Raw genomic sequence first — 10,358 nt, 5'->3', positions numbered from 1 at the left:
ATGTTGGGTGTAGGTTAAGAGGTTAGGGTGGAGGTCTAGGACTCAGTTAAAGTTTAGGGGAAGGTTGAGAAAGTTGGGTGTAGGTTAAGAGGTTAGGGTGGAGGTCTAGGACTCAGTTAAAGTTTGGGTGAAGGTTTAGAATGTTGGGTTTAGGTTAAGAGGTTAGGGTGGAGGTCTAAGACTCAGTTAAAGTTTGGGTGAAGGTTGAGAATGTTGGGTGTAGGTTAAGAGGTTAGGGTGGTGGTCTAAGACTCAGTTAAAGTTTGGGTGAAGGTTGAGAATGTTGGGTGTAGGTTAGTAGGTTAGGGTGGAGGTCTAGGACTCAGTTAAAGTTTGGGTGAAGGTTGAGAATGTTGGGTGTAGGTTAAGAGGTTTGGGTGGAGGTCTAAGACTCAGTTAAAGTTTGGGTGAAGGTTTACAATGTTGGATGTAGGTTAACAGTTTAGGGAGTAGGAGATTCCCATGGAATATCTTTATCAGGGAACTGATTATCAATGAAATCTCTTCCAAACATGTCATCACATCTGTCTGGGTACAACAAAAACCCGCTGAATGTGCTGCTGGACTCGGAGCCGGTGAACATGCCATTAGTGGTGGTGTCTTTCACCTGTACCCACACCCAGTCACCCTGGCTCAGACTCAGCACCACCTGCTGAGACGCGGTGTTCATGTCTACTGGCGTAGTTGTCCTCACTACAGCCTCGAAGTTGCGGAAGAGTCCGACCTTTAGCATACGGGTGGACACCTGCAGATGGTAGCTAAACACGTAGGTTCCGTTAACCGGGGCGGTGTAGACGCCATTATCAGGGTTGTAGTTCTGGTTTAAGTTGTAGATGACACGTTTGAAAGGCACTGGGCGGCTTGGTACAGGAAAGGAGGTGAGTAAAGCGGCAGAGAAAGTAGATTGCACAATGGGTGAGCAAGGTCCGGGCATACCAATCATTCCCATTTCTCCCTGATCACCCTTAGGTCCTCTGGTTCCAGTTGCACCCTGCTGCCCTGTCGGACCCAAGTTTCCCTTCTCACCCTTTTCACCTGTTTGACCCGGGGCTCCTTGAGCCCCATCCTTACAATTGCACAGGCCCTGTGGACCTTGGTCACCCTTCTCCCCTGGTACACCTGGAAGGCCACGCTCTCCCACCAGACCCGGATCGCCCTTCAACCCTTTTTGTCCAGGGTCTCCATTCAACCCAGGTAACCCCCGTGCACCTGCAGGGCCAGGAAGACCCGGTTCACCTGCCGGACCAGGTAAGGGTTCACAGGTTTCTGGGCATTGACCATCATCTCCCTTTGGACCCTGTTCTCCTGAAGGACCTTCCAGACCAGGTTCACCCTTATCACCTGGGAAGCACATATACAAAAATGGTCACCAAGGCCCATAATAGGCATTGTGTATATGTAAATGGTAATACATTAGTGGAGATTCACTGACCTTTGAATCCCCTGCTTCCCTTTGGCCCTGAAACTCCAGGGTACCCAAGGTCACCCTTATCTCCTGCGTCACCTTTCTCACCTGTGGGTGTGTGAATTACATTACCACCACAGTTAACGCAATCGATTTAAACACCAGATCTAGAGAATAACATACTGACCATGGTCTCAATGATCTACTTAAAGGGATAGTTAATCCAAAAATAATTTACTCACCCTCAAGTTGTTCCAAACCTATATAGGATTAGTTGTTTTGAATAATGTTGGTATCCAGACAATTTCCAGCAGCCAAATTCCTTTTTATAGTATTTCTTTCATTGCTAAGGAAGTCAGTGGATACCTGCAACTATTTGGTTACCAACATTCTTCAAAATATATTTTCTTGTGTTTAACAGAAGAAAGAAACTTGATAAGTGAGTAAATGATGACGGATGACTGTTCCTTTAAGCTTACAATGTTTTTGGGAAGTATATCCGAAACAAGTAGTAAGCAGGAAACTTCACAAAAAGGGCTTGCACCATTTTCAAACTAGCTTTCCCAACACTGATTCACACACATTCATAGTGAAGTACAGTGCATTGACTTTATGTTGAGTCTCACCCTTTATGCCAGGACGTCCTGTGAATCCTGGACGGCCGGGAAGCCCAGTGAGGCCTCTTGGACCTTGACTACCAGGAACTCCTGTGAGTAGCAGATGCAGTTATTAAAACGCTGGACAATAGTAAACAGAGGTATTTGTGAGGTAATGCTGTGTGTGGATTTGTACCTGGCAGTCCACGGTCACCTCTGTCTCCTTTCTGGCCTTGGTTTCCGGAGCAAGCGGAGCAGATGCAGAACCAGGGAACCTGGTCCGCCGTGGGTGGAACTGGAGCTTCCAGAATCATCTGACAATAGGATAAATCAGGCTCCGAAAATCCCGTTTGTCCCTGGGTGTCATTGGGCAGTAACCCAAGATCTACTGCATGGTAGCCGGGAATTAAAGCACACTGGCCAAAAAACAAACACACCAACACCTTCACGATGTCCTGCAGGCAGAATTATAGAGTTGAATCTAATCACAGAGTAGCTTTAAAATATGATGTCACAGCAAGAAAAATCAAGAATGATTTAAATGCATTGCTTGATAATTACAAGGATGTTCTAGAAGCTTTCCAGCTGCGTCGTTGTTTTAAATAAAAAATTACCGGAGTACGTTTTACAAGATAATGCGTTCTCAGACTGAAATTTAGCAACTGGCACTTTCCAATAAAGCTTAATACAGGAAATATAATAATATACAAATACTAAACGACAACATTTTAATATTTAACACAGTGTAGCATTGTTTTTTGCTTTTATTCGGTATGTCATTTTCATCAGTTAATGGAAATTAGATAAGCCGGACGGACAGATTGATCACCCACCATGTTCCAGCGATACAGCATCTCGCTCTTCCTTTAGTCCAGGTCAAGTGTGTGAAAAAATCTCTGATGTCTTGACGACCTACACTTATATACCTGCACCTGCGTGAGTGTGTTTGTGTGTATTTGACCGCTGGGAGTTGAACTTTTTTCTCTCTCTCCATTCTCCGCGACCTCATTAGGCCCAGAATATCATGAGTAATAATACAGTCGAGAGAAAACAGGGGGAAGCTTCTGTGTTTGTGTGTGTGACACAGCGGTGTGAGAGCAGGCGTGGCTCCGTCAGGACTGTAACAGGAGAGAGCGGATGCGTCTCTGGAGATGATTTATAATACAGGGAAGCATGGGAACACGGCAGGCCTTCGACCCGATCCAGGTCAGATCTCACACACACACAAACACAGAGGATTCGGTTTCTGTAAGAACCAGTCAACAGAATATGTAACAAGTAACACCTTGAATATCTTATCACAGATCTGTGAAGAGTATCCCATAATGCACCAGTGCATTTGTTATTTTAATCTTTTATTTTGACAGCTGTAGCCCCACACTGAATTTATTGAAGAGTGATGCCTGGGCTGTTTATTTCATATTCAGGGTCTCATTTTTTAACATTCATTAATGCATTAACTAACATTAACAGTATATTTTTACGGAATGCATTAATCTTTGTTAATGATAGTTAGTACAAATGTTTCTCCTTTAGATTGTGTTCACAAACTGGGTACAACGGTTTTATTGTTGGTCAAATTGACCCTCATTGGTTTACATGCATTTTGCCAAAAATGTACACTATGAAAAATATTAAAGATTCATTTAAAAACAGAAACCTCTACTGTAGCTTGTCACAAAATACATGAGGAATTTTATAACTTATTAACTATTTTTAATGTGTTTTATGTTGTTTTTTTGCCTGACACTTTAGTGTTGATTTTTGGCTAAATGCATTGAAAACGATGAGGGAGTCTTTGACAAACACATCTTGGTGTCTAAACTTTGCATGCACGTTCATGACCCTAAGTAAGAAATACCCACCAAATTTTAAAAAGAAATAAATAGTTGAAACCAGTATTTTAAGCAGTTTGAAAATTGAGTTTGGATCAAATTGACCCCAACACAACAGGGGAGCCATATTCCTTAAACTCCTTTGTACAATTTGCTGAATCTTTTATTGAAAGCAACTTACAAATATAATATTTGCAGAACACTATGCTTGGTTTAAAGTATAAACTTGATCAGTATACAAGTATAAACTGAAGTGAAATGCAAGAAAAAGAGAACAAGTGCACTTGTTTCTGGTTGTGGATGAGTTCAGAGCTTGCAAAAGAGGTGTGTCTTCAGCTGTTCCTCGATGACATTAGAACAATGGAAATCAGTGGGAATTCCCCAATTAGTGAGCTTGGGAAATATGCATCCTTTGTGCCTGATCTGAATCAGATTCGCATGCTGTTTTGGAACTTGTTGCATAATTGAAATTTCCAAAAAAAAAAAAAAATCAACACTGAACTGGATTGAGCTGAATATTGATACTATTGTCTTCTAAAATAGAATTTGTTTAATAATTGACAAACTTCGCAACATCGACACTGTAACTCAACTGAGATGAACCAACACTGAACTGAATAATGACACTGAAAAAATGTGAAACAATTTTTACTCAGAAATACCTAGTAACATTTAATAATAATCAGAAATAAATAACAAGTAATTATGAATGAATGAAGACTGAAATGGTATTTTCCTCATAAAACGTACTCTTTTTTTTTTACAACGCTTTACAGCATCATACAACATTTAAAAGTCATTTAATAATTGATTGATTGATTTTGCAACATTAATTTTCCTGTTTATTAATGTGAAGCCGCTCTGAAACGATCTGCATTGCATAAGTGCTTTATAAATAAATGTGAATGGACTTAACTCTAATTTCAAGACATAAAAATGTGTTTATGTAACAAATAACACGTGTGGTGAAACACACACATTATCCAGGATCAGATCCCATCATATAAAAAGAGTGCATTACTATAAAAGGTGTGTGTTTATTCATATCTGTGGAAGAGAATTCTTGAGTGTGTTACTGAAGGAATTGGAAAAAATGTGTTGTTATTTCAAGGGAGTGTGTTTAAGGAAGTGTGCATTGGCAAGATGTGAAACACAGATGTGAAACTCGACACACAAACACAAACAAAGCCACAGCCGCTTCTTCACAGCACCGCCCAGCTCCTGACCCTGTTTCTGTTGTTCTGCGCTTCTTTACACGGTCGCTCTGTGTTTATTGTCTTCATGAGGAATTCGTATGTGCATCATGCGTAAGCCATCAGGATCCAGTCTACGGTTACACACTCAGCAATCATTTGATTACATTAGGGTGTGTATTTACAGGAAACACACACTCTCGCTATTAAATTCTGGATTGTTTTGCCTCAGGCTGTTGTGATCGTTATTGTGCTTTTAATGTCCACTGCTTTTCCTCAAAACATCCATCAATCTCCTGAAGAAACAGCTGAAGCCGACTCAGATGGATCTATGACGTCAAGTACAATTGAGCATGGTATTCAAAACAATACATAAAGTGATATAAAAAGAGAGGAAGCACACTATCTTGTAAAGTTCACGTCCTGAAAAGATGCGAGACTTTTAAATCCATAATTCAGCAGGGTTGTGCTTTAATGTTTCACTGATTCCAATGGATGATTTGTAGTGAATGGGTGCCGTCAGATGCTTCATCTCTGAATATTTCTCTCCTGATTCAGACTAGACTTTTTGACTTTTTGTTTAGCTTCATTTTTGCTTTTTATAAGCTGTGTTTTGAGATTTTTAGTTGGTGTATGTTTATGTTCCATTAATGTTTCATAAACACAAAGTGGCTTTTATATCAAAAACTTTATCTATTGTTTTAACGTTTAAAATGGTACAAACTTATTTTTAATTAAAGGTGTGCTTATGGTAATACAATTCCTGTTTACAAATATCTCTTGTAATTTCCCTTTAATTTAAGAAAACAGTATTTCTGAATTTTCTCTAAACATAATTTAAAAAAAAATGTTTTGAAAACTTATTTTATTTCTTTCTTTCTTGCATAAACTTTAAGGAAATATTACATTTTATTGTTTTGAAAGCATTATGGGAATGTCACTTTTAAATGTTCTCTGAAACAAGTAGTAACATTTAAAAAAAAGTTAAATGAATGTCCAAATTTTTTTTTTTTATAAATAAAAAAAATATAAATAAAATGCATGTCCTAATGTTTTAAGAGCATTTGTTCATATCTTTCTGAATTAACTTGAACATTAGGAACGTTCCATGTTCGCTAGGTGACAAGGTTACTTTGGAAATGTAATAAGTAGTGTAATGATTTCAGTTACTTTATTATAACTGATTACTTTGTTTTATTTCTAACAAAGGAATGTAGCGCTCAACACTGATTACTGTCAGACTTTAAAAATCTTCTTCACTTGAATTAAGATAAAGGATTATAATCATTCAATTATAAAGCACAGTCAAAAATCTGTCAAAATCAGACTTTAGCAGCTCTTTTTACTTTGAGGTCATTATGAGATTAAATAGAGATTTAAAATCATAAATTAGTTAAATAGTTATGATAATGTTTTGAAATAAAATCCTTGCATAACTATGACAGGAACCACATGCCTTGGTAATAAATCAGTTAATTTAAATTTAAAATAAAGCATATACACAAGTCCAAGGAAATAAAACGTCATCGAATAACCCATGTGTCTATTCTGTGTCAAATCCTAAAACATTGGTGTCTCATATTTTAGGCAGTCAATGCAGTTTGGGGGAAAAAAGCATTCAAATCTGTATTCGTGCGAAAATATTCAGATGTAACCCCCTTTATAATCGTTAACATTTTACACACAACAGATTATAGTAGTGTCTCAGCTGCAGCTCGTCTGTCCGGTAGGTGGCGCGCGCTCCCGCTCTCCGTGTTGCAGTGCTTGATCTGTCCGGTAGGCGGCGCTCTAAGGCCGGTCCCGCTGGAACACGTCCGTGATATGAGTCCCGGGGGCCGGAGCGCAGGATGGCGGCGGTCGGTGCTGCTGCTGAGGCCGAGTCGTCGGACAGTGAGCCGGAGCAGGAGCACGGCTCCCCGCAGAAACTAATTCGGAAGGTCTCCACGTCCGGTCAGATCCGAAGCAAGGTAATAAAGCACGTGCGTGTGTGTTTAGCGTCGTCTCTCCAAAGAGAAAAGCGCTTCAGACCGAGCGGCCCGTCCAAGATCCGCGACGTTTCCTGCGTGTCCAGACCCTCCGTTACCGACGGACACCCACACCGGTCGCTGAGACGAGCGAGAGTTTAGTGTAACGGGACCGCGCGGCTCTCTGTGGTGGTGAGCGCGCGCGTGCGTTCGCCTGACGCGCTACATTGTAACCGTTTGTTCGGAATCTTTGAGTTTGAAAATGAAACACTGTAACATTTGCATCGCAGCGGTTACATTCAAACACAAACTCCCTTACAATAAAAATCTCCATAGTTTGTTTCTGCCGAGGTACAACAGTTGCTACTATACTACAACTGTGGAAAAAATTATACTAAAAAGGAGGAAACAACACAACATGCATTGAACGCTGTTTTAAGTAAAATACATATTAGTTTAATTTAAAGCATATTATTATCAGTAGTAAAATATGTGTACATATATCTTAATTTTGATGGAAACTGGCTACCATAGTTCATTTTGTAAGGCAGTATGTGTCTCTCGAGCTGTTTACTTTTTACAAGCTCAAATTTAATTAATAAAAATAAAGTAATCATAGTTTATGTCCACACATACGTCATGGTTATCATTTATTATCATTACTGTAAAACTGGAAACTTGTATCAGCCTCCATTGTCATCAAAAGCACGGGAAAGCCTCTCCTTGATGCAAATTTAATGTCATTTTTGCATTTTATTAATAGTAATTCAGTCGTCTTGTTTGCTGGATCTGGTTTCATTAATTCATATCCCCTTTGCCCTTTTCGAAACACTAAACATTCAAGGTCATCTTTTTGCAAGCTGCTTTCTGTGTGAACGAGGTCTAGATTTATGGTTAAGATACAGCATTTCTGTAAATATCATTAGCTTGCTATGAAAAGCATTGTGTCTCTGTGCCTCAAAAGCCTGTGTGTATCCGGTCAGTCAGATCACACACTAGATATGTGAGATGATGCTCTGTTGCTTAGGACGGACCGGAGATGATCCGCTCTTATGGTGTCTGTGATTTATTGTTTAATATCTTTCACCTAGAAAACTAACTGAGTATTGTTTGCTCATGCCGAAGGGAAAGTGCTTCTGTGTGATTGATGGAGGCGAAAGCATTGTTTTTGTCATGAACTGGTTAAGTTTGAGATTTCGGGTTCATTCTTCTTTTAGACCATGGAAAGGAAACACACTTAAATGTGTATTTTAATCACATTTGATCTATTTGCGACTTGTTAAGTCATATCTTTTAAGCCAGTTTTGTCAAAAACAGTTTCCTCCTCCACTTCAGCAGCACATACGAATAAAAGTATACATTTATCTTTATTCTGAAGGCTTTTATTGAGGGTTAGTTCATATATGATTGATCTTGATTTATATAACATTTTATAACTAAAGCATCATATAAATGCATTTGTTTTCTGGCTGTTGACAGTATTTTCTGATTTAATCAGTGATAAAAAGAGAAATCCAAAATCCCTTCTGTATAGACCCCTAACCTTTAACAATAATTATGAACCTGGCTTCAGATTTCTGTTCTGGACCAGTTTAACGCATATTTAATGACAAATGTTATTTTATACACATAGAAAGCATATCAAATGCAAGCAAAGTGTCTGTATTGTTTAAATAACTTTTGCAAATATTATGAATGGAATAATGTCAGTTTTCCATTTGTCTTATATATATATATATTAAATATAAATATATTAAATATAAATATTAAATATATATAATTATTTTTTATTTTTTGGTAAAACCTAGTTGTTTGAAGGATTGTGGTAAAGATTTAAAATAATAATTAAATGAGTCTTTTAATGTCATCTATAGATTCTTGATCTAAATATGACTGATATTGACATTTTAGTGGGTGAATGTCTTCAGTAAAGCATGGTAAAAATATATGATAGTCATTACTTTTCCTCACTAAAAAATACAATTAGACACAACACATTCTAAAATATTAAAAGCTGCATTGCACTTAAATTTTTTTGATGCTTAAAAACCACTTGACGTCTTTGACCCATGTGTGCAGGAACAGGGCATGGACATGAGGGTAAATGATGCCACGCTTTGTTATTTTTAGAAGCACTATTCCTTGAAGTCTACGGGAAGTGCGCATTAGTTAAGGAAGCACTAACGCGTGGGTGGCCAAAGGCTCTTCTAGAACAAGGCCGGCCTGTAGACGTCTCTGTGGCTCTGGGCTGAATTCGGAGAAGTGGAAGCCGTGTGTCGCCCCTGTACTGTCATCACGTCTCTCTGGTGGGGGGAGACAGCAGAAAGGTCACGGCCTCTTTGAGTCGGATCAGTCAGAGGTGAGATGAAAGCGTTCGCTACAGTAACCGCAGGCATCTGTCCGCTGAAAGGTCACGTTTGACCAGCGGGTGAAGCCGTTATGTTGATGAGTTAAATCCACTGTTTACTGAAAAGCATAAGCAAAAACACTGAGGTAGTCAGATGAAAAAAATGTAGAGGACTGTTGGACGCTTGATTCTTGCAATAAAAGTAATATGAGACTTTTATTATTTATTTTATTTTAATAATAATATATAGTATTATAATAAATAGTAAATGTTTTTTTGGTTTTAACTTTGGATGATATTAACATATATGATTTTATTTTATATTGTATCTTTTAAATTTAAATTTAGTTACAATTTTAGTAATTTGATGTTTTTGTATTTTAATATCTGTATATTTTGATAGCTTTTATAGTTTTTATCTATAGGTTTTTATTTTATTTTAGTACTTGGACATAACTGAAAATGAGAAACATTGCATTGGCAACTAGCTGAAAATAAGTTAGCTTTTTTTAGATTTGGTTTTAATATTTGTATAAATATTTGTTTTGGGTTTAGTTTGAGTTAATAACAGTGATTAAATAATGTCTTTGAGTTAAAGACACGGCGCACGGATGCACAGATGTAAAGTTAGCGTGCGGTCAGGAAACGGCTCTATTATCTGCATCAAGGCTTGGAGGGAGCTATTCTGGTAGCTCTTCTCAAAGCTTGAGCGCTGCACAAGCGGGTCAAGCTTCCTGTGGGTTGATCAGCGCTGTGTTTCAGACTCCATCACGTGTGTGTGAGCTGAAATGACAGGTGCCTTCAGTGACAGAGAGAAGGGCATTTACTGTCAGCGGAAACCAGCACGAGTGACTGAGTGTGTGTGTGTGTGGTGTGTGTGTGTGTGGCGTAAAACCCTCACATCAGTCAGACGCTTCTCGCTCTGACCTGTGTCTCATGGATTGCACTCGGGGCCAGGTTAGTCTGTTACACCTTCTGAATGTTTGTGTTTACTGCTTTATGATAATTAGTCATATTG

General features: G+C 38.6%; 2 protein-coding genes across 3 annotated transcripts in view; one reads left to right on the top strand and one right to left on the bottom strand.

Annotated features, from left to right (window-relative positions):
• Positions 1-405: 405 nt before the first annotated feature.
• LOC113058796 (complement C1q and tumor necrosis factor-related protein 9B-like) lies at positions 406-3,403 on the bottom strand. Its single transcript, XM_026227010.1, has 5 exons — positions 2,835-3,403; positions 2,198-2,456; positions 2,032-2,112; positions 1,433-1,513; positions 406-1,341 (listed from the first exon to the last, which is right to left on the bottom strand). The coding sequence occupies exons 1-5, from the start codon at positions 2,853-2,855 to the stop codon at positions 443-445; spliced, it is 1,341 nt and encodes a 446-aa protein (XP_026082795.1). The 5' UTR covers positions 2,856-3,403; the 3' UTR covers positions 406-442.
• Positions 3,404-6,774: 3,371 nt separating this feature from the next.
• Positions 6,775-10,358, top strand: part of LOC113058795 (diacylglycerol kinase delta-like) — a 27,684-nt gene continuing 24,100 nt past the window's right edge. Inside the window, exon 1 of one of the 2 annotated variants that reach the window (XM_026227007.1) lies at positions 6,775-6,996. In XM_026227007.1, the coding sequence (XP_026082792.1) occupies positions 6,877-6,996 (120 nt within the window). In that variant the 5' untranslated portion in view covers positions 6,775-6,876. Of the gene's footprint in view, positions 6,997-9,978; positions 10,298-10,358 lie in introns of those variants that run through there. The other variant, XM_026227008.1, reaches the window with a different exon arrangement.

The sequence above is a fragment of the Carassius auratus genome, chromosome 40, assembly GCF_003368295.1.
Source record: "Carassius auratus strain Wakin chromosome 40, ASM336829v1, whole genome shotgun sequence".
In the NCBI taxonomy this organism is placed as follows: domain Eukaryota; kingdom Metazoa; phylum Chordata; class Actinopteri; order Cypriniformes; family Cyprinidae; genus Carassius; species Carassius auratus.
This window is presented reverse-complemented; position numbering and strand designations above follow the sequence as displayed.